This window comes from Symphalangus syndactylus, chromosome 13 (assembly GCF_028878055.3).
Source record: "Symphalangus syndactylus isolate Jambi chromosome 13, NHGRI_mSymSyn1-v2.1_pri, whole genome shotgun sequence".
In the NCBI taxonomy this organism is placed as follows: Eukaryota; Metazoa; Chordata; class Mammalia; order Primates; family Hylobatidae; genus Symphalangus; species Symphalangus syndactylus.
In genome coordinates this window covers 95,773,355-95,797,887 of record NC_072435.2, presented here as the reverse complement: position 1 = coordinate 95,797,887, position 24,533 = coordinate 95,773,355, and the positions used below count along the sequence as shown (strand labels likewise).

Below are 24,533 nucleotides of genomic sequence, written 5' to 3'. Positions count from 1 at the left end.
TATGAGCCCGAGCATCCTGTGTACCTCCAGCACAGCACCTACCCCCTCAAACTGTCATCACTTACTTGTCTCAATGAGGACAGGGCCCAGTCTAGGTCGTTCACCTTTCTATCCCCATCACTTTGCACAGTGCCCAGCACAAGTAGCCACTCTCCATTTTTGTCATATCACTGAAGGAATTGCAGGGCTTTCTCTCAAGGAGCAAAGTATTGACACAGCTGCAGTCAACAGTTTCCTCAGGATTGTAGTCTCAGCTACTGATCTGAGATGCTGAGATGCTGAGATGGGAGGAGCTACTCATCTGAGATGCTGAAATGGGAGGATGCTGAGATGGGAGGGTCATTTCAACCTGGCAGGTTGGGGCTGCAGTGAGCCAAGATCGCGCCACCGTACTCTAGCCTGGGAGACCGAGGGAGACCCTGTCTCAAACAGAAAAGTCTTCCACCATGGATTGATACCAACCTGAATTTCTGGCTTTCCATTGACATATACGGTGCTATTGTTGACCATTTCCACAATGGCAACTCCCAGATTGCACCGGATCCCAAAGGAAATGCAGAATCCCAGCCCACTCATGATAGCAATGATGTAACGCTTGGGGAGGCCACAGCAGCGGCAGTCACAGAGTGGGGGGCTTGGCCTGGACGTCTGCACCGGCCTTCCTTCTTCATTCAGCTCAATGTTATCTTCTTCCTCGGTGGTCCCATCGATTTTTCTACATGGGAAAAAGGATAGGCAGAAAATAAAAGCCAGGATTAAAGGAAAAAGAAAGTATACTAAGCAAAAAGAAAAAAGGTACCAGCAGATGAAAAACAAAAAAGAAGACCCATAGTAGAATACTATGGGGGTATTACTATTATTATTAAAGTAAGTTATTATTATTATTAAATATTATTATTATTATTAAAGTAAGTTATAGTGGCTAAAACTACTGATGTTGTGGCTATTGTGTGAGACTTTTATAAACATTCAGTCAATCGTTTAAATCTTATAACAACCCCATGAGGTAGATAGTGTCATCATGCCATTTTATAGATGAGGAAACTAAGTCATTTGAGGTAGGATAGAGGCCCGAGTCCAGAGTCTATGTCTAAAACAATATGCTGTACTGCATTTCCTGCTGAAAGAGCATTGACAGACTTTGTTCACATTGCTCGACCCAGCTATTACAGTTGACCTTAATCTTTCTAAGTCTTTTTTTTTTTTTTGAGGCAGAGTTTTGCTTTTGTTGCCCAGGCTGGAATGCAATAGCACAATCTCGGCTCACCACAACCTCTGCTTCCCAGGTTCAAATGATTCTCTCACATCAGTCTCCCGATTAGCTGGGATTACAGGTCTGCACCACCACGCCAGGCTAATTTTTGTATTTTTAGTAGAGACGGGGTTTCTCCGTGTTGGTCAGGCTGGTCTCAAACTCCTGACTCAGATGATCCGCTCACCTCGGCCTCCCAAAGTGCTGGGATTATAGGTGTGAGCCACTGTGCCCGGCCTAATTTTTCTAAGTCTTAATAAAATACTAAGTGGAGGTGGAGAGGGACATTTTCTATCACAAGGCATACCCATTTGGTTGTATATCCTTTTCTCCTTAGATGGTTCCTCTAAGGAGGTGATCCTCCAGCACCTTTTATTCAAATGGTAGAATTTTTCACTGACCTCTATAGATTCCAATTATGGCACATTCATTATAGTGAATTTATCTCTTCTTTTTACAAAAAGTAATTGGGTAAACTGAACCCTATCTGTCAATTATAAAGGAAGTTGTATCCTCTTACTTATTGTCATCTTTCTGAGGATGCTGTCATGGCCCACTTAAGGTCAAGTCTTTTTAAAAATAATCAAAGCTTGCAAGTTTTCATAAATATTAAATGCAGTGATAAATAGCTAATATAATGGTTAACCCAATAGTTTGGATGAAACACAAGTCATTTGCCCACCAGTTCATATGAAAGATAACCTTGGCAGGTTTCTTTGTTTGTTTGTTTGTTTGCTTTTCTGAGATGGAGTCTCGGTCTGTCGCCATGCTGGAGTCCAGTGGTGCGATTCTCGGCTCACTGCAATCTCCGACTCCCTAGCTCAAGCAATTCTCCTGCCTTAGCTTCCCAAGTAGCTGGAATTACAGCCATGCACCACCACACCCAGCTAATTTTTGTATTTTTAGTAGAGACGGGGTTTCAACATGTTGGCCAGGATGGTTTTGATCTCCTGACCTTGTGATCTGCCCACCTTGGCCTCCCAAAGTGCTGGGATTACAGGCGTGAGCCACCGCCCTCGGCACCTTGGCAGGTTCTTGTGACTCAAGGAAAATCAAATTTCCAGCACAAGTATAGAGAAACAAATACACTGGATTCAATTCAGTTCATCAGATATATATTGAGTGCCTACTATGTCTCAGGTACTGGGCTAAGCATTGGGGAGCAATAGAGAATGTGACATGTTCTCTGCCTTCTTCCAGCTCTTAGGCTGGTGGGGAAGAAAAACACATATACAAGCAGCTATAATTACCTGATGATGCGGGTTTTATTGAAATCAAAGTGAAAAAGCAATGGTAAAACAGGGGAAGGAGCTTTGAATTTCAACTTGTGAGCCCAGAGTAGAAGCTTAGTAAATGTGCCAGAACATTAAAGCAATTGGAAAAGAACTCTAACCATTTCCCTACCGATGTACCTACCTACCTGCCGGCCTGCATTTATACTGATGGGGTCTATGTAGTTGTCCATGCTTCTAGCTAAGGCCAGCCCCTCTCCTTGGACACTAGATCTCGTCTCCTTTTATCCCCTCATGAATATTGCTCCAGAAATCCCCACCCCCCACTCTTCATTCATTATGTTCTCCTCCCTAGTATAATAGATCATTCCTGTTGCCTATAAATAAGCTTTATTCCTCCCATATTAGAATCTAAAATAAAAGACATTTTCTCTTTCAGTTATCCTCCTAGTTCTCATTTTCTTTTTTTAAGAAAGAAATGACTGTCTTCAATTCCTCTCCTCCTGTTCTCTCCTCGACCCACTCCAGCCAGGTATTCCCAACCTGAGCCTCCAAAACTGCTCTTCTTAAGGTTATCAATGCCCTCCTCATGGCTCAGTCCAAAGGTCATTTTCAGTCCTCATCTGATTTAATCAACCTAGCAGCAGCATTTGACACAATTGACCACTTTCTCTTCCTTGGCCATTTTATGTTTTTCCAGGAAAACACTAGGTCATCCTCCTAATTCTTCTGTTTTGTCTCTTATAGCTGATTCCTTCTTTCCTTGACCTATATATGCTAGAATGCCTAGGACTCCGTTCTCGGGTCTCTTGCTTTATATCTATGCCCTATAGGTCATCTAAAGCAGGCTCTGGGCTTTAGATACCATGTACATGCTAAAAGCTCCCAATCTTTATAACTAGACTTATCTGACATCTCCTTGGACACCTAAAAGGCAGCTTAAACTTAACATGTCCAAACTGACTTCCCCTAAAAAAAATTAATTCCTGAAGTTATTCTCATCATAAGTAATGACAATTTTGCTACTTTGGTTGCTCCAGCAAAAATCTTGAAGCCATCAGGCTGGGTGCGGTGGCTCACGCCTGTAATCCCAGCACTTTGGGAGGCCAAGGCAGGTAGATCACCTGAGATCAGGAGTTCGAGACCAGCCTGGCCAACATGGCAAACTCCGTCTCTACTAAAAATACAAAAATTAGCTGGGTGTGGTGGCACGCGCCTGTAGTCCCAGCTACTCAGGAGACTGAGGCAGGAGAATCACTTGAATCTGGGAGGCGGAGGCTGCAGTGAGCCGATATAGGGGCATTGCATTCCAGTCTTCATGACAGTGAGACTCCATCTCAAAAAAAAAAAAAAAAAAGTCTTGAAACCATCTTGGATGCCTCACTTCTCCAATCTACGTCCAGCTGAGGAGCTCATGTACCTTACTTTCAATGTTGAGTCTCCCGCTTACTCAGCTGTGTGACTTTAGCCTAATTACTTAACCTCCCTGGACTTCAGTTTCTTCATCTGTAAGCTAGGAATTATAATAGTTTCTTCCTCATAGGGTTGTTCTTAGGATTGTCATAAATGAGTTATTAAACTTAGGTAATTTAGAACAGAACTTGCCACATAATAAAAAGCAACATATGACAGCTATTTTCATTACATTAATCCTCACCATCACTTAATGAGTCTATGATGCTAGACTAAGCATTGATGCCATTAGCTCTGAGAGGCAGTTGGATGATAGGACTTTATAATGGGCTGCCCTAGTAGTCTCCATGAATTTCTGGCAACCAAATACGTATAACTTCAGTAGGATGGAAAACTGATGCTCTAGGCCTGGCGTGGTAGCTCACGCCTGTAATCCCAGCACTTTGAGAAGCTGAGGTGGGCAGATCACCTGAGGTCAGGAGTTCGAGACTAGCCTGACCAACACGGCAAAACCCCGTCTCTCCTAAAAATGCAAAAATTAGTCAGGCATGGTGGTGCACACCTGTAGTCCCAGCTACTCCGGAGGCTGAGGCATGAGAATCAGTTGAACCTGGGAGGCAGAGGTTACAGTGAGCCAAGATTGCACCACTGCACTCCAGCCTGGGCAACAGAGTGAGACTCCATCTCAAAAAAAAAAAAAAAAAGAAAGAAAGAAAAGAAAGAAAACTGATGCTCTAATATTAACACATTACTATAATAGTATATTCCTAGCAGCTAAAACAAGGATAATATGTAACGACCACAGTAATACTTGTATGAGGCAAATTCAGTTCTCTCCCTCTGCCCTCCTCTACAGATACTTTCATGTAATTCTCTTATTTGATCATTAATACAGCTCAGTGAGACATGGGAAATCTAATACTCCCATTTGACACAAAATACAACTGTAGTTCAGAAAGCAAGAACAAATTGGCCAAGGTCACACAGCCCGTAGTGGGTAGAGGCAAGATATGAAACCCTTCTCCTTTGCTGTCTAGGTCCCTTGGGCCCCTTTCCTGTGTGTTCCCAGCACACCAGGCCATGCTCCTTCTTAATGATCTTCCTGAGTCACTTTGTCATCTGCACCTGTTACTTTGTAGTCCTTGCCCAGCCATCATGATTCAGAAGAGCAGGGTAAGAGAATGGACTCTGGACTGAGAGATGCCCAGTGCTGTCTCTCCCATGTGCTAGCTCTGTGACTTTGGCTAAGTTACTTGATCTTCTACTAGTCTTCCAGGGATGCTGTAACAAAGCACCACAAACTAGGTGGCTTAAACAACAGAAATGTATTTTCCTATAATTCTAGAGCCAGAAATCTGAGGTCCAGGTTTCAGCAGGCCTTGGTTTCTTCTGAGGCCTTTCTTTTTGGCTTGCAGATGGCTGTCTTCTCCCTGTGCCTTCACATAGTCTTCCTTCTATGTATCTGTGTGTCCCAATTTTTTCTTCATATAAGGACATCAGTCATATTCAATTAGGGCCTACCGTAAGGACCTCATTTAACCTTAATTACCTTTTTAAAGATCCTATCTCCAAATATACTCATATTCTGAGGTACTGAGGGTTAGAATTTCACCATAATGAATTTGGGCAGATTCACATGAAGACACAATTCAGCCCGTAAGAATCCCTATCTCTAAACTGGGCTAATCGTAATGGGTATCTCATAGGGTTGTTCAATGATTGATGCATGTAAATGATTCACGGCAGTGCCTGGTATGTAAAAAGTGCTTCATATTAATAAGTGGTAAGTACTATCACTATTACTATTAATAAAGTGTCACCAGTCGTAAGCTTAGCCCTCTCTATATACATGTAGATGCTTTAGATGAAGGCTAATGAAAACTGAAAGCGCTGTGGGGCTTTCCAGTGCTTAATTGCAGACAGCCCCAGCTGCTGTGCTCTGAATCAACCACCCATTTGGCGTGGGGACAGCGCTTCTTTCTCACAGGCTGTTATTCTGCCAAGAACTGAGCACCGCAGGGACGTGAGGCCGTTCTTTCCTGCCAGAGGCAGGACTCCTCTGACAGTGACTGGCTCCAGGACTCCGCACTGGCCATGCCAAAATTTCCCAGTATTGTAATATAGTCTGAAAGTCTTCCCACCTAGCTTTTCTTCCTTCCCTCTCTCCTACACAGGTAGCAGTTTGAATGCTCTCCCAGCTTCCTCCAGCTCCTTCCCCATTTTCCCTCAATAAATCTCTTGGCCAGGTGTAGTAACTCATGCCTGTAATCCAAGTACTTTGGGAAGCTGAGGCAGGAAGATCACTTGAGCTCAAGAGTTTGAGGCTGCAGTGAGCTGTGATTGTGCCACTGCACTCCAGCCTGGGAAACAGAGCGAGACCATGTCTCGTATGTGCCGAGTCCTGTCTTGGTATCTGCTTTCTTGGAAGACCTGAACCAACACAAGCACCCTCTGTGTGCATAGTGCCATCTTAGACATCCCGAGACTTTCCAGAGGGAAGACATACAGTATGGGAGATGGGGAGAAAGAAGGGGAAAGTAATGATCAAAGGGAAAGCCCTAAAAGAAGGAGCTGTGGGCTCCCCAAGAAGCAGGACCTATAGCTGGCTGACCTGAAGCCAGCCCCTCACAGCAGCTCTCCAGTTGGAGACGGGATATCAGGAGCCGTGGGGAGGGGTCGGAGCACAGGATCTCACTTTCCTTTGCCCAAAGTGGCAGCTGAGGCACCACTTCAAGGGATCATGGGCTCAGGAGCAAATGAGGATCAACAATTAGCAGGACCTCCTGAGTTGTTTGTGAGTCTTTTGCACAACATTGCTGTGGCAAAAGGGGAGCACCAAAATGAACAGAAATCTAACTCCCCCCAGGCAGGGGGCTCAGAGTCAGATTTGATTTATTTATTTTTTTTGAGACAGAGTCTTGCGCAGTCACCCAGGTTGGAGTGCAGTGGCACAATCTTGGCTCACTGCAACCTCCACCTCCCAGGTTTAAGCAATTCTCGTGCCTCAGCCTCCCGAGTAGCTGGGATTACAGGCGTAGGCCACCACGCCCGGCTAATTTTTGTATTTTTAGTAGAGACAGGGTTTCAGCATGTTGGCTAGGCTGGTCTCAAACTTCTGGCCTCAAGCGATCCACCCATCTCAGTCTCCCAGAGTGCTGGGATTATAGGCGTGAGCCACTATGCCTGGCCAGATTTGATTTGTTTTAAAAGCATTCAAATAGCAGGCCATTTCTTGTATAACCTAGCTCACAGAGGAAGACTGAGAACTCCCTCACCCTGTATCGTGGAACACACCAGGCTTCTGGGCAGTCAGATAACCTGGATTTGATTTCCAGCTCTGCCACTGATACGCGAGCTGTGTGACTTGGGGGCAAATAACCTGGCCTCTCTGAATCTCACATATCCTCTTCTGTACAATAACTATTTATCTCACAGAGATACATGAGCCTACCCTACAAAGAGTAACACATTACCACCAATAAATGAATAGACATTGCCTGAACGTTAGGGTCTCTGCCATCCCTGGTGTTTCCTTGGCATTTTATACATTCCTCTGTTAGAGCACTTCTCACATGGAGTCAGAGTCATTTTCATTCAGCAGCATAGGTGCTAAGTAAATAGCCACTGATTTGGGCCAGGCACGGTGGCTCACGCCTATAATCCCAGCACTTTGGGAGGCTGAGGCGGGTGGATCACCTGAAGTTAGGGGTTCGAGACCAGCCTAGCCAACATGGTGAATGAAACCCCGTCTTTACTAAAAATACAAAAATCAGCTGGGCATAGTGGCGGGCACCTGTAATCCCAGCTACGTGGGAGGCTGAGGCAGGAGAATCTCTTGAACCTAGGAGGTGGAGGTTGCAGTGAGCTGAGACGGCGCCATTGCACTCCAGCCTGGGAGACAGAGCGAGACTCTGTCTCGAAAAAAAAAAAAAAAAGTCACTGATTTGTGTCCATATATGAATGAAGGTCTCCCTGATCCCAGGACCATTTCCAACTCATCTTTATTCTCCATGTTCAGCATCGTGCCTGGAAGCAATGAATCCTTGTCCAACTGAATGGAATTGGTGGATCAATTCCAGACATCACTCCTGGCTTGAAGCACTTAGAGACAGGGTTAAGGAAGAATCTATTCATCCCTGCCCAGAAAAAAAGCTTTATAAAAAGGGGAGGAGACAAGAAAGTTATTTAAGAATAAGAGAAGAAAAACGAACTCATTTCTTAGGAGTTGGAGGACTTTAATTATCCATAATAGCTATTTATCCCATTTAGTTTTCCTTCCCTGCTTGACTGCAGTTGGTCTTTTAGATCAGAGAATCTTCATTTTTTCTAGAGTGACATTCTCATTGTTGTTTCTGCAAATATAGACAGCGGCGGTCTGCGGACTGCTGGCCCTCTGCACACTAGGGAGGTGCCTGCTCTCTGTTCTCAGACACAGTTGTCCAGCAAACATCCAAGCCCCAGGGGTCTAATTGCCTAAGATATGCTAACTAGCCCTTAGGCACTTAAAGAACTATTTCTTTGCAATTCAAATGTTCCCACTAATTGCGGAAAAGGTTTTGTTTTGTTTTGTTTTGTTTTATAGGTAATAAGATCAACATTTGGAGCACAAAGTGAGAGAACTTGCAGATAATTTTACGAATTTTAAAAATCCATTTACTGGCTGGGCGTGGTGGCTCACGCTTGCAATCCTAGCCGTTTGGGAGGCTGAGGCAGGAGGATCCCTTGAGCCCAGGAGTTCGAGACCAGCATGGGCAATATAGAGAGAGCCTGTCTAAAGTTAAATATATATATATAAAACAATATTTTTAAATCAATTTACTTGCTCACCGTATTTGGTATGAACTGAAATGTGTGCCCCAAAATTCATGTGTTGAAGTCTTAACCCCCAGTACCACCAAATGTGGCTATATTTAGGATAAGATGCTTAAGGAAGTAATTATGGTTAAATGAGGCCCTTAGGGCAGACCCTCACCTAATATGAATAATGTCCTTATAAGAAGAGGACATTTGAGCCAGGTGTGGTGGCATGGATGCCTGTGGTCCCAGCTACTTGGGAGGCTGAGGGGAGAGGATCGCTTAAGCCCAGGAGTTGGACACTACAGTGAACTATGATCTCGCCACTGCACTCCAGGCTGGGTGACAGAGTGAGACCCTGTTTCAAAAAAATACATAAATAAAAAGAGACTTGGACACACAGAGACACCAGGGACGCATATGCATAGAGGAAAGCCATCTGAGGACATAGCGAGAAGGCAATATCTGCAAGCCAAGGACAAAGGCCTCAGGAGAAATCAAACCTTGATCTTGGACTTCTAGCTTCCAGAACTGCGAGAAGATAAATTTTTGTTGGTTAAGCCACCCATTCTGTAGTATTTTGTTGTGGCAGCCCTAGCAAACAAATACAGCGTTCAAATTTGCCCTCTGAAAAGGTTCCATTTAGCTCATGTTGTCTTTTACACAATCCTTGAGTTGCTATTCTACTGGAAGAAGAAAATTAACTGAAGGACGTTGACTACTTGCTACACTCTAGGCACTCCACGAGGTTTCTATAACATATATATTATCTCCCTTAATCCTCAAAATAGTCTTGACAAATAGGAGTTATCCCCATCTTACTGCTCAGAAGACTGAGACTCAGAATATTTAAAACCTTGCCCAGCTGGGCACGGTGGCTCACAGCTGTAATCCCAACACTTTGGGAGGCCAAGGCAGATGGATCACCTGAGCTCAGAGTTCAAGGCCAGCCTGGCCAACATGGTGAAAACCCATCTCTACTAAAAATACAAAAAAGTTAGCCAGGTGTACTGGCGAGGGCCTGTAATCCCAGCTACTCAGGAGGCTGAAGCAGGAGAATCACCTGAACCTGGGAGGTGAAGGTTGCAGTGAACTGCACCCCAGCCTGGGTGACAGAGTGAGAACTCTGACTTAAAACAAAACAAAACAAAACAAAACAACTTGACCAGGGATCACCCAGCTGCAGTTGGTGAAGGGAGAACACAACTGAGATTTGCTATCCAGCCTATTGCTACCAGTGTGCCACAGGAACTAATCAGAAAGCGCCTGACAAATAGCAAGTGCTTTACCTACAGAGACTTTTTTTTAAAGGTTCTGGAGAAGGAGTATTGCACTGGAATTAAGAGAACATACCCTGGAGACAGACAGTCCTGGGTTCAATGCTGACTGTGGTATTTATTAGGTATGTGGCCTTGAGCAAATTACCTAACTTCCCTCAACCTGAGTTCCCTCATTTATGAAAGGAAGATAGGACTACTGTGAACATTAAATGAGACCGAGTTACAAAACGCTTAGCGTAATTCCTAGCACTTGATAAATAATCAATAAATGGTAAGTTTTAAAGAAGGGAAGGAGAATTTAAAATACGACCCCCAGAGCTAGTTTGAGATTTGAAATAGGATCTTATCAGCATGGATTTCAGCACACCACATTCAAAAGGAGCTCAATAAAGTACACCTGGTGAACGCCAGCCCAGTCAATGCTCTCACAGTACCTATGTCTCTCATTTTTTAAATTAATATTTGCCTCTTCCAGTAGATTATAAGTTCAGAAAGTCAGGAACCAAAAATCCCTAGCACTCAGCCCAGCTTCATAGATTTTGAGGTATTAACCTATGCTGTTTTTGTTTTCTCCTGGTAATTTGACCCTTTCCTATCCCCCCATTTAAGCAGAGAGTCACTGCTTCTTACCTCAGCAGGGATCATTAGATGAACAAGAGGAAAAAAAATAGTCTCTATGGCTTTAAAAAGCCTAAGTCACAGAAGACAAGCTGAAAGCCCAATGGCCATATGTGGCCCATAGCCATGTTTTGTTTATCTGGTATAATGTGTGTATGGGTCTTTGCTTTTTTAAAAAAATTAATTTAGATTAATTGGCTGGTCACGGTGGCTCATGCCTGTAATCTCAGCACTTTGGCAGGCCAAGGCATGCAGATCACCTGAGGTCAGGAGTTCAAGACCAACCTGGCCAACATGGCAAAACTCCGTCTCTATTATAAATACAAAATTAGCTGGACATGGTGGTGCATGCCTGTAATCCCAGCTACTCAGAAGGCTGAGGCAGGAGAATCGCCTGAACCCAGGAGGCAGAGGTTGTAGTGAGCTGAGATTGCGCCTTTGCACTCCAGCCTGGGTGACAAGAGCAAAACTCCATCTCAAAAAAAAAAAAAAAGAATTTAGATTAATTGACAGAGTTTAAAAACCAAGGCTCAGCATAGTGGCTCACACCTGTAATCCTGGAACTTTGGGAGGCCAAGGTGAGAGGATTGCTTGAGGTTAGGAGTTTGAGGCCAGCCTGGGCAACATAGTAAGATCCCCCATCTCTACTTTTAAAAATTGTATTAAATAAATAAATAAATAAATATCAGGAGATAGCTCAAAAAAGCAGAAACAAGCAAACATATAAAGCCTTGGATTTCTTGTTCATTTTGAAAAATCTGAAGACCTGAAATAATCAAGCTCTCACTCTGTCACGGTTACAATTGGCTCTCAATTTACCACAGTCCCCACCACTCCCTGTTGTCACTTCCACAGTCAGCTCAGTTGCCATTTAACGTTATACTTGTACTGTTACTTTTCTAGTAGTTAAAATCAAGACATTAGAAAAATATGTTTTGTACCCATGTCTGTATCAAAAGTTGAAAAATAAAAATTAGACTAGTAGCACACATATGTAGCAGACAACCATCATTTATAGCTGTCCAATATCTTAATGACTTCTTGATATTTTGAATCTTGCTGGAGCAGCAAAAACAAAAACAAAACAAACAAACAAAAAAAAAAAAACCTACTTTTCCTAGGCTCTCTTGCAGCTACAATGCAGGCATAAGAGGTGGACTCTGCTAAATCCGAAGCACTTGAATGAGATTTAGATATGGGACAGAACAAGAAGAGGATACAGCATGCAGGGGAATGGCAGTGCAGATGATTTCAAATGCAACAGAGGCAACTGGCTCCTCTGTGACTGCTGTGGCAGAATTTCTGGAACAAGTCATGAATATAATCAGCACTTAGAGGCAGGTAGTGGTGGCAGCTGTGTTTTATCCAGAACAGTCTAGTGTTATATGTTCTCTGCTGCTTTTTTCCTGGAGATACAGCATCCAGACCTATTCTTTCCAGGAAGTCTGAACAATTCCTAACATTCTTTTATTTTTTATTTATTTATGGTTTTGAGATGGAGTCTTGCTTTGCTGCCCAGGCTGGAGTGCAATGGTGGGATTTCGGCTCACTGCAACCTCTGCCTCCTGGGTTCAAGCAGTTCTTCTGCCTCAGCCTTCTGAGTAGCTGGGATTACAGGCACGTACCACCATGCCTGGCTAATTTTTGTAGTTTTAGTAGAGATGGGATTTCACCATGTTGGCCAGGCTGGTCTCAAACTCCTGACCTCAGGTGATCCTCCACCCACCTTGGCCTCCCAAAGTGCTGGGATTACAGGGGTGAGCCACTGCCCCCAGCCCAATTCCTAACATTCTTACTAAATTTCATTCCACTTTAGCTACAGTGGATTCTGTTGTTTGCAACTAAGAACTTTGAATGATACAACATATTTCATTGCAGAAGTGGAGCCTATTTCTATGTGTTAATATGTAGTGTGTCTATGTCAAGATATAATATGGTTGCTTTACTCTGTAGGTATTGAATCTATAGACCTTACTAACCTTTAAGAAGCACTTAGAAAATTCGATTGTTGTAAAAGTATTTGGGAGAAGTTGGAAAAGGAGAGAATATAAACTTTGGATGAGAAAATATACTTTTGAGCTAAGAAAAGATACTGGGAGCAGGAGTCGTAGAATCTGATGAACATTTACATCAAGAAGCAGGAAAGTATGCCCGGGAATGGATCCTGAATTTACTAGATTTGGAGGGAGTAGAGTAATAAAGTTGGATAAGGGAGAGTTCGTCAATATGGGAGGTAGATTGAATTGTGTCCTCCAAAATAGATTTGTTGATGTTCTAACCCCCGATACCTGTGAACGTAGCCTTATTTGGAAATGGGGACTTCACAGATGTAATCAAGTTAACATGAGGTCATAATAGATTGATTTCATGACTGGTGTCCTTATAAGAAGAGGGGAATTTGAACACATAGACACAAACACCAGGGGAGAAGGCCATCTGACAACAAATGCAGCAATTGGAGCAAGGCATCCACAAGCCAAGGCATGCCTGGGATTCCCAGCAGCTACCAGCAGCCAGCAAGAGGCAAGCATGAGGCCTCCTTCAGAGCCTTCAGGGGGAGCTTGGCCCTGCCAACACCTTGGGTTTGGACTTCTGCTCTCCAGAATTGTGAGAGAATAAGTTTCTGTTGCTTTAAGCCACCCAGTTTGTGGTACTTTGTTACAGCAGCCCTAGGAAACTAATAAAGGGGGCATAGTCCCATGACACAGGGTCTAACATCCCAGCAAAGGCCTTAAGAGAAATGGTCCTGATAAACTGCTAATACAGTTCCTGGAAACCTAAACAAAATAGAGATGTCCAGAGAAGCCTGGTGACTTTTAAAATGTAATTCTGTACTAATTTCTAATCATTATTACATTGTACACAGAGATATAGGATATGGCCACCATGACTTTAAAAAAAAATAACTTGAAAGCTGGGCACAGTGGTTCGCACCTGTAATCCCAGCAATTTGGCAGGCTGAGGTGGGAGGATGGCTTGAGCCCAGGAGTTCAAGACCATTGTAGGCAGCATAGCGAGACCTTCGTCTCTACAAAATATTTTAAAAATTAGCCAAGCAAGGTGGCTCACAACTGTAGTCTCAGCTACTCAGGAGGCTGAGGTGGGAGGATCACTTGAGCCTGGGAGGTTGAGGCTGCAGTGAGGTATGATTGTGCCACTGCACTCCAGCATAAGTGACAGAGTGAGACCCTGTCTCAAATAAATAAATAAATAAATAAATAAATGAATAAAAAATTATCCATTCCAGGAGAGAATGCCCAAGGCCACAAGACTGTCCTTATTTTGGTTGGTCCAGGTCTACATCCTCTCTTTTCCTTCATTGTTATATAAACCTAATTCACAAGCCTATTTCATTTTTTAATGCCTGGTATAAAAATTGCTGAATTTAAACCAGTCATAGTGATGAATTACTGATAATTAAAATGGCTATCTTCTATTCCTTTAAGTAAAGTTTTGATCTCTATTATTTGGAATGTAAGAATTCCATAAGTGTTATATCTTTAATGTTGATCACACTCTTGATCAATTAAAAGGTCTCTAACTTACTTTCTTTAAAAATGAGAAATGTTGGGAACTGTTAGAGCAGATTATAAAGAAAGATCAAAAGGCTCAAATAAATGACTATGCAGGAATTGATTTTCTATATAAGACCAGAAAACCCACAAATGAACTATATTCCTCAGGAGGCCTGAGGAATACTCCTGCTCCTAAGATAATAAGGAATGCAGTGGTGATGGGGCCACCGGCACCACTGATGCTTATAAGATGCTGTCCTCTGCTGGCTGAGGCTCACAGTAGGAGGTGCTGCTCCAGAAGCAGTAGCAATTGCGATGATTGGCAGCACTTAACCATCATAGGTAAGGGAAGGAAATTCAGAATGACAGTTAGGGAATCAGCCCATAGGAAGCTCAGAGGTGACTCACAGAACATGGTGCTCCAAGGAGCAAAAAAACAGGCAGCCAATAAGGGTATTGCTTCATATACATAAAATCAGAAAAGATAAAGAGCTGATGAATAGGCAGTAGGCTGAGGCTGGCCACCCCAATGGAAAGTCATACTCTCTTGCCCAGTTTCTAGGCCAGAATCCAAAGACTGAAGGAGAAGACTGAAGGTTCCATGACTAAGGAACCTTCAACACCACAGAAGGCAATGCAGTCGTGATGCCCACAGTCCTTCCCCAAAGGACTCTACCACCATTAATTTGGGTAAACATACACTGAAGAAAGAGAAACACCTCGATCTTTTGCAGACTTTTGGATAAAGGGGCAAACTGATGTTGATACTCAGGGATTTATAGCACTATCCTTCCTCCATTAGAGTGGGGCTTATGAGGGTCAGGTAATAAGTGGAGTCCTGGCACAGGTTCGTCTCATAGTGAGTTCATGTCCATAGACCCACCCAGTTGTCATTTGCCCATATATAATTCCCACATGTATAGTTGGAAGACAGACACCTAGCATTTGGAAAATGCTTTCAGTGGTTCCTTGACTTGTAGAATAAAAGCTATTGTAATAGAAAAAAGTCAAATGGAAGTCCTTAAAACTGTCATCCCTGGGTAAGAAGATAAATCAAAAACAGTATTATATTAGGCAGAATGACAGAGATTATTGCACCTTCAGAGATTTAAAGGATGCAGGGGTGGTAGCCCCCATTAGATCCCAATGTAATTCACCAGCCTAGCCCCCGGCCAAAAAAAAAAAAAAAAAAAAAAGGGATGACGGTGGATGACAGGGAACTACCACACACTCTTAAGTCATGTACATAGCTTGACTGTCTTGATCTGGTGCATTCTTTCCATATCCATTACAAAGGAGGCTAAGAAGTTCACAATGACATAAGGTGAACGACAGCATATATCCATGGATTGTTCTCTCTCATAATATAGTCAGAGAGACCTTCTGGACCTGCTGCAGAACATCACATTGATCTATTATGACAAATAGATGACATTATGTTGTTTAGACCTCAGGAGCAAGAATTGACAAATACTCTGGATGCCTCAGTAAGACATGTGTGCTCCAGAGGGTGGGAAATACTTGCTACAAAGATCACAGGTCCATCACATGGGTGAAGTTCACAGGAGTCTAGTGTTTAAGACATTCCAGAACATTCCCTTCAAAGTGAAGGAAAAGTTATTGTGCTTTGAACTTCCTGCCAGTAAGGAAGAAGCACAATGGTTGGCAGACCTCTTTGGGTTTTTGAGGCAGTGTATTCAACACTTGGGAATATTGTTCTAACCCACTAATTCCATGACATAAAAGGCTGCTGGTTTTTAATGAAATCCCAAAACAAGAAAATGTTCTGTAGCAAGTCTAGGCTGCAATAAGAGTGATCTTGCCACAAGGGCTGTATTCTCCAGCATACCCTTGGTACTAAAGGCATCTGAATAGGAAAAGACACTATATGAGGTTTCTGGCAAAACTCAATAGGAGAAATATTGCATAGAGCCTTAGGATTCTGGGACAAGGCCTTGTCATCTATAGTAGAGAAATATACAACAGACAAAAAACAACTCATGGCATGTTACTGAGTCCTGGTGGAGACACAGCATCTGGCCATGGAACATCAAGAGACCATGCAGCCAAAACGACCCATCATGAGCTAGGTACTATCAGACCTGCACAGTCCAACTGTCCATCATAAGACGGAAGTGGTCCATCTGGAATCTAACACCAGCAGGGCCACAGGACACAAGTAAGCCCATGTCAGAGGGGCCAGTTTTCCACGTGACCTATATCTGCTGTACCAATGCCTCTCCATGAGCTCACACCTGTGAACAAATTACAGGAGGAAAAAAACTGAGTTTTGTCCAGACCTGGTCAATTTGGTATGTTAGAACGTGTTGCAAATGGACTGCTGCTATACTTCAGCCCACCCAGGGATGGCCCTGAAGGACAGTGAGGGGGAAAGCCTCCCAATAGGCAGAGTTTTGAGCAGTCTCCCGGCCACACATTTTGTATGAAAAGAGAAACATTCAAAGGTAAGGATATACATGGACTCACAGGCAGTGGTGAATGACTTCACTGGAGGTCAGGGGCCAGATAAAACAATATTGGAGGACTGGGAAGAAAATCTGGGGAAGAGATGTGGATCAATCTATAAGAGTGGATGCGTAGTATGAGCTATCCTGATTGCACATTATCACATGCCACTTGGAAGAGGCACAAAACAGATGACAGGCAGGCTGACTTGGCCAGGTGATGTCAGCTAGCTTCTGTCCTCAGCCACCCAGTGCTAGAGCAGTGCACTTGTGAACAGAGTAACCATGGCAGCAGGGATGGAGGCTATGTCGGGGCTCCCACTCATCAGGACTGAGCTAGCTCCTGCTGCTGTCAGCAACAAGACCAATGCTGAGACCCTGAGATGGCACAATTCCTGAGGGGACAAACCAGTCTTTGGTCACAAGTTGTTTGTAACAGACCCCTTCCATCCTGGAAAGGGTAGCAATTCATCCTGACTGGGGTGGAAATATTCCACGTATGAGTTTGCCTATTCAGACTACAAGTCTCAGCCAACATCACTATCTGAGGATTCAGTGTCTGATTTCTCAACATGGGATCTCATATAACATTTTCTCAGACCAAGACACCCAGTTTATGGCAAAGATGGCATGGCAGTGAGCACATGACAATGGGATGCACAAGCCCCGCCGTATACCACACCATCCAGAAGCTGACAGCCTGCCAGAGCTAAAGAAGCTTTTTTTCCTTTTTTTCTTTTGAGACAGAGTCTTGCTCTATCGCCCAGGCTGGAGTGCAGTGGCTCTATCTCAGCTCACTGCAACCTCTGCCTCCTGGGTTCAAGCAAGCAATTCTCCTGTCTCAGCCTCCTGAGTAGCTGAGATTACAGGTGCCCACCACCATGCCTGGCAATTTTTTGTATTTTTAGTAGAAAATACATGTTTCACCATGTTGGCCAGGCTGGTCTCCAACTCCTGACCTCAACTGATTCATCTGCATTGGCCTCCCAAAGTGCTGGGATTACAGGTGTGAGCCATGGCACCCGGCCTCTGAAGAAGCTTCGTAAAGATGCAGCTGTGACATCAGGTTGGAGATGAAGCCCTGGGAGGGTAAGGTGCTATCCTCCAGGATGCAGTATATTCCATAAACCAACAGTTATGCACCTGTAATCCCAGCATTTTGGGAGGCCGAGGCAGGCGGATCATCTGAAGTCAGGTGTTTGAGACCAGCCTGACCAACATACCGAAACCCCATCTCTACTAAAAATACAAAATTAGCCAGGCACGGTGGTGGGTGCCTGTAATCCCACTATTCGGGAGGCTGAGGCAGGAGAATTGCTTGAACCCAGGAGGCAGAGGTTACAGTGAGCCGAGATCAAGCTGCTGCATCCAGCCTGGGTGACAGAGCAGGACTCCATCCCAAACAAACAAACAAAAAACCCAACAGTTATGATATGGTGCTGTGTGCCCAATGGGCAGAACACACAGGTCAAAGAAACAAGGCATGAGAGAAGGAGTGGCCCCACTCACCATCATTCCCAGTAACCCACCTGAGGAGTACCTCATCTCTTCAACTTAGGCTCTGAGGATCTAGAACTCCTGATTCACAAGGAAGAATTCTTCCATTTAGGAACACAACGGAAATCCCAGTCAACATATGGTTATGTCTGCTGCTCGGTCACTTTGGGGTCCTCGTGCCAAGACCAGAAGACGTGGCAAAAAGTCACTACAGTGGTAAAGGTCATGGATCCTAATCTTCAGGAGGAATCAGAACTGTCGCTTCATCATGGGAGCAGGAAGAAATATGTTTGGCACCCAGATGATCTGCTGGGACATCTCCTGATACTGCCTTGGCTAGTTTTTAACTGTCAGTGGGCAAATACAGCAACCATGACCTGGTGAGGTTATGTTAACCAGGGATTTAGACCTCTCAGGGATGAAGATCTGGGGCAACCCATCAGACAAGCAAACAGAAGTGAGGGGACTCAAAAAGGGGTGGAGAGGAGGGACCAGTCATCACAGTGGGGCCTGGAGTCTGTCTTAATAACTCTTCTTTGGAAGGCTCCTCGGGAATTACAACCATAGAGTCTTGGAGAAGCTGTACCTGGATGGAGTGAACTTCATGTGAGAAGCAAGTTGATCTGAGCGGTGCAGTGGGTGCGCTGTCATAGATACCATAGCACACTCCCCAGTTCCCCTTGATGGGTAAGCACACTTCTACTTCCAGAGCTGCTAGCAGGTCACAGTTGCTGTATTTTCCCATTTGCAGTTAAAACTAGGCAGGGTGCGCTGGCTCGTGCCTGTAATTCTAGCACTTTGGGAGGCCAAGGCAGGAAGATCTCCTGAGCACAGGAGTTTAAGACCAGCCTAATCAACATGGTGAGACCCCCATCTCTATTATTTTAAAAATTAAAATAAAAAAAAATAAAACTAGCCCAGGCAGTATCAGGAGATGTCCTAGTGGACCACCTAGGTGCCAAACACATTTCTTCCTGCTCCCACGAGGAGCTGACAGTTCTGGTTCCTCCTGAGGATCAGGACCCATGACCCTTGCCACCATGGTGACTCCTTGCCTGGGCTGCTAGTCTTGGCATGAGGAACCCTGGAGAACTTCCCACTGCTCAGTGGCCTCCAAATAAACCCCTCACCCACCCACATTAGCCCAGAGCTGATGACTGACTGAGGCAGAGATATAAAAGGCTGCCCCACTTGCCCCAAAGGAAGAACTCAGCACATCGCTTATGCTCCAGAGCCTTCCCCTGTGGATCTGGCCACTGGGCATTGTGAGCATGCATCCTTGCTTGGCTCTTTCTCCTTTTTTTTTTCTTTTTTTGGAGATGGAGTCTCCCTCTGTCGTCCAGGCTGGAGTGCAGTGGTGTGATCTCAGCTCACTGCAACCTCTGCCTCCCGGATTCAAGCAATTCTCCTGCCTCAGCCTCCTGAGTAGCTACGATTATAGGCACATGCCGCTATGCCTGGCTAATTTTTTGTCTTTTAGTAGAGACGGGGTTTCACCATGTTGCCCAGGCTGGTCTCAAACTCCTGAGCTCAGGCAATGTGCCTGCCTCGGACTCCCAAAATTCTAGGATTATAGGTGTGAGCCACCGCACCCAGCCTCTCCTTTCCTTTCTTGTTTTACTCCCTCCCAGTTTTTTCAGGAAGAGCTCGTTAAATCACATTCTAGGCTCACCTAAATCCCTGTCTCGGGCTGTGCTTTTTAGGGAAACTACCTAAGACAGAGGTGAAGTAAAGCAGGAAAGAGGGACAGAGAAGAGGGCAGGAGGAGGAGGGCAGGTGAGCTTCATGTTTAAAGAGTGGCCAGGAAAGTGGGGATCTTTGAGCACATACTTGAAGAAAGCGAGGGAATGAGCCATCAGGCTATCTGGGAGGAAAGCATTTAAGCAAAAGAAACAGGGCAAAAGCCGGGACAGGAGTGGATCTGGGGAGTTCTAATAAGAGCCAGGAGGCCTGTGAATCCACAGTAGAGTGAGGCAGGAAAATGTCACAGATGAACTCAGAGAGCCTTCCAAAAGTCCTAGATCACAGAGGACCTTGAAGGCCATTGAAACGGCACTGGCTTTAACTCTGAGTGAGGTAGTTTTGAGCAGGGGTGCCCCATTGCAGCCAAGTTGCCTGAGGTCATGCAGGCAGGGAAGTAAAGGATGTTGCAGCAATTGGAACCCAGGATCACCTGATCTCAGAGCAAGCTTTAACACACTCACCTTTGTTGATGGAGCAGGAAGTGCATATCTGGCACGCTCTTGAATGCTGAGGACAGACACGATGCAGGGACTAGTTTCATTTAAAGGGAAGACAGACATACGTGTAAGGAGACCAGACTCCCCTTAAAGCCTCCCTTGGAGAAAGCCTTCAATAAAGGTACAACTGATTAGGAGAATAGCCCACACTTGCCAGGAGATCCAGAAGTTGCTGGCTACATTGCAGTCCAAGTAGACCTCCCTAAACCTAAATAAGCGGCCCAATATCAAGACAGTGAGTGGGAAGAGGAAAGACACTTGATTAGAGGGGTAACATAATGTAGTGATTAAGAATGATGGGCATAGAACATCTGGTTTGAAACCTAGCTCTTCCATTTACAAGCTGTGTGTCCTTGGGCAAGCTACTTAACCTCTCTGTGCCTGTTTTCTCATCTGTAAAATTGTTGCTAGATGCTGTGGCTCATGCCAGTAATCCTAGCACTTTGGGAGGCCAAGGAGGCAGGATGGCTTGAGGCCAGGAGTTTGAGGCTGCAGTGAGCTATGATCACATCACTGCACTCCAGCCTAGGCAACAGAGTGAGACCCTATCTCAAAAAAAGAAAAGTTGTAATTATAGTAATCCCCTCTTCATGGGGTTTTTAATTGAATTAAATGAGTTTACAGTGTCTGAAAGATAATGTTTTGTTTGTTACTGTTATGTTTTTTAGACATGAACAATTAAAGGACACATAAATTGTAATTTAAATTGAACAAATCTGCATGTCACTTTCTGGACATTAATTTCCAAGTTTAATGCTTTCTATGTCATCTATATAATTCAATACTAAACTATTAAATGAGTGCATCTTCTTTCTTCCTGCACTTCTAAAATATTATTTTACGTTTAGCTGATTAATTGCTCAGCTGCTTCTTATCAATGACTGTTTTCCAGGAAGGCTAATCATGCCTGACTGTAATCAACCCTGTGTGCGAACTCTCAAATGCTTCCCTGTGCAATTGCCACTCCCCTGACTGTGAGGAACACGGTGATTAAAAAGCATCTCAAGAATTCCATTTAGATGATGACCTCAGCCTCAAACATTATTAGACAGCTGTGATTTATATTGCCTTCTAAGTTAGAATGTAGGGGCTTCTAGCTTCCAAATGCTCCTACAAAACAGAAAACCGTTCTTTGTGATTTTTTTACATGAGATTCTGTCAACTGGGTTTACATGAAAAGCAATGAAATGAGAGGGAAATGCCCAGTATGTGCCAGGCTCTGGGCAGGGTCATTTACATACAATTACCTTATACACCTGTGGTTAATGCCAAACACGTGGCAGAGCTGGTCTTGATAATTCCTCACTAGAACTGAGGATCAACGTGGATCACCACTCAAGCAATGTCTGTTTTCGCTTCTTCTGCCAATAATTTCTCTCTATAAATCACTGAAAAAAGGGATTTGACCTTGGCTTTATTTTTTCTATAGCCTTTCTACAATTAGGACAACCATGACAATATCTAGCATTTGTTTAGTGCATTCTCTGTCCCTAGCACTGTGATAGCTGCTTTTCTATTGTTCTGAGGAAACTGTTCAAACAGTCCTAGACACATAGCCCAACTTCTGGTTGAGGTCACACAATTTGGAAAATTGGAAAAATCGCCAATTTTGTTATATCCCTAAGCAAATCAATTTTGTAAACAAAAAGATCTCCATGTGGCTCCTCCAATCAAACATAGCCAAACCGGCTCTTCAATCAATAATTCCTATTGAAAAAAGCAATTAAATTTCAAAAAAAGCAATTAAGTTTGAAAAGAAAATTCCAAAGTATTTTTTATATCAAGTATTTTATAAACTAAGGCAGAGTTTGCTGTTTATAATGGTGACTCTGGCCCAACGTCATAGGTTTTTTTTTTTTTTTTTTTTTTTTTTTGAGACAGAGTCTGACTCTGTCACCCTGGCTGGAGTGCAGAGGCGCAATCTTGGCTCGCTGCAACCTTGAATGTCTGGGCTCAAGCAATACTCCCACTTCTTGGGAAGCTGAGATGACAGGCATGCGCCATCATGCTGGCTAATTTTTTATATTTCTGTAGAGACATGGTCTCTCTATGTTCCCCAAGCTAGTCTCGAACTTGTGGCCTCAAGCGATCCTCCCACTTCCGCCTCCCAAAGTACTGGGATTACAGGCATGAGCCACTGCGCCCGGCCTATGGTTTTATAGTTTTTATTCTTGACTTTGCCAGATTCCTTTGTCATTACTTGAATAAGCCAATTAAGCTATTGTGCTTATTATGCAAAAATTATTTTTGCATTTCTAATCAAATGAACGCCATCACAATAAGATGTTACCTGGGGAGTGCTCAACGGAAGGATAAAACACTCCGAAAAAAATGTTATTGTAATTTTTTCTATATTTGGCTGGTTTATGCTGCTGTCACTGAGCTAGGTTTTCATCTAGATATGCTAATTCAGTGTAGGTCTGATTGAAGCCTTTTTGTTTTTAATTACTAAAATAATAAGGTGTCCAACTCTTTTTTCTTATTAGGAAAGTTTATTAACAGTGATACAATGGAAAATTTAACACTGACAGGAGCATATGTGTTTTAAAACACAAGAAATGGGATGAATCTCAGATTGCCTGGAAATAGTCCTTTAAATGAAAAAGTTTTTAAATTTAAGAGATAATAGAAAAGTTAAAAGGACACACCAGATGGTATTTTCACTCACCAGGATTAGAAATAATCATCCAAACAAATAAAAAGTGTATCAAAGGTATTTTTCACATTTATTTATATCAGAGAGATAAAGCAGTCATTTTACCTTGCACATAAGGACCACTTATGAAATCATTTATATAATTTGAGAAGGCATTTACTATGTCTATAAAAATTCATAAATTAAAATGTCACATTAATTCAATCATTTATGGCAAACTCTCCTTCTATTAATATATTTTACTTCAAAAAATATTTACTTTTTGGTCTGGACTAAAATCTCATTCAATTCAATGATAGTACTTAACATTTTCCCACTGCAATTATGTGAGGTTTTCTGCTTCAAAGAAATTTTTTAAGTTACCTCCTTCAAACTAATGTGTAACTATCCTTCTCTTTGCAAACTATACAGTCAGGAACCACTTTATATATTTTATTAAATAAGCTAAAAATTGCAAATATTTAATTTTCATTTATAGTGGATTCAGTGAAAAACAAAAATTATTTCAGTTCAAGGCATATTTGTCATTACTAATGAATTAACATATAATATTATCTCCCTAAATATTTTCTAATTCAATGCCAAACATACCATATGCAATATTGTCATCTCCAGAAAGTGCTAATCCAGCTATACAAACAGAATACTTGTCTTGATCTTTTCCTAATACAACCCAATACTTTTCATGCATCTGTTTTTCCTCCAGGCATATACTACTGGAGCTAGAAGGGGCTCCAGAAGGATCTAATCTGACCCACCCCGTCCTCATTAAAGTGTGGTTTTAAAAACGTGATACCAAGTCTCTCACATATTGGCAATACGAAGCCACTCAGAAAGGAACTAAAGTTCGCATTCAAACTTTACCTTTGTAAAATTCCCAAAGAGTCTCCCACGGCGTTCTTCACTCCTTCCTTCCCAGGTTTCAGAATTTTTTCTTTGAAGGTATCAAATGCTTTAAAAGGCATTTTGAATGAGGGGCACCTCTGAGCCGTTAACAGTCAGTCTCAAAAACTGTCATCCTTTCTCATTTCCAGTGTGAGAACCACCTTGTTTCCCTTGGTGAACACCTGGAAGTCAGTTCTCATGGAGGGAACTACTCAAAATCAAAAAGGATTGATGAAACCCAGCTGGAATCTTCCAAGATAAGACAACTCCCTCCTGTCTCTGCTCCCCACTCCTCCAGAAAAGAGGCCAAGGGGTGTCTGGTTGGGAATTCAGTCCCTTGCAAAAGCTGCACGCTCTGCAGCAGCCTGTGGCCGCTGTCTCAGGCAGCCACTCTCAGACTGAGCGCAGCCTCTCTCCCTCCCTGGGCTGCAGCTGGGGACGCTACCATGAGCTCCGGACCACCAGAAGTCCTGAGACCAGCAGCATCCGTGGCCTAGCTCCAGCCCCTCCAGCCAGCCGCGTCCCCCTCCTGCCCCACCCCAGCTCGCCTGCCGCTCTCACCAAGTGAACCTTTCCAAGGTGATGCTATAGTAACCGGCACAATACCTGCCCTTCAGCCGCCTGGGCTTATGAATGGGCTCTCAGCCAGAGCAGGCACCCAGAGAGAAGTTTATGAAACATTTACA

The 24,533-nt window shown here is 43.5% G+C and overlaps 1 protein-coding gene across 2 annotated transcripts in view; it reads right to left on the bottom strand.

Moving 5' to 3' along the window:
• The window catches only part of SLC17A8 (solute carrier family 17 member 8), a 65,026-nt gene extending 40,779 nt beyond the window's left edge, over positions 1-24,247 (bottom strand). For both annotated transcript variants that reach the window (XM_055237461.1, XM_055237462.1), the window contains exons 1-2: positions 23,827-24,247; positions 463-715 (exon numbers count right to left, since the gene is read on the bottom strand). In XM_055237461.1, the coding sequence (XP_055093436.1) occupies positions 463-715; positions 23,827-23,927 (354 nt within the window). In that variant the 5' untranslated portion in view covers positions 23,928-24,247. The remainder of the gene's footprint in view (positions 1-462; positions 716-23,826) is intronic.
• Positions 24,248-24,533: the final 286 nt, after the last annotated feature.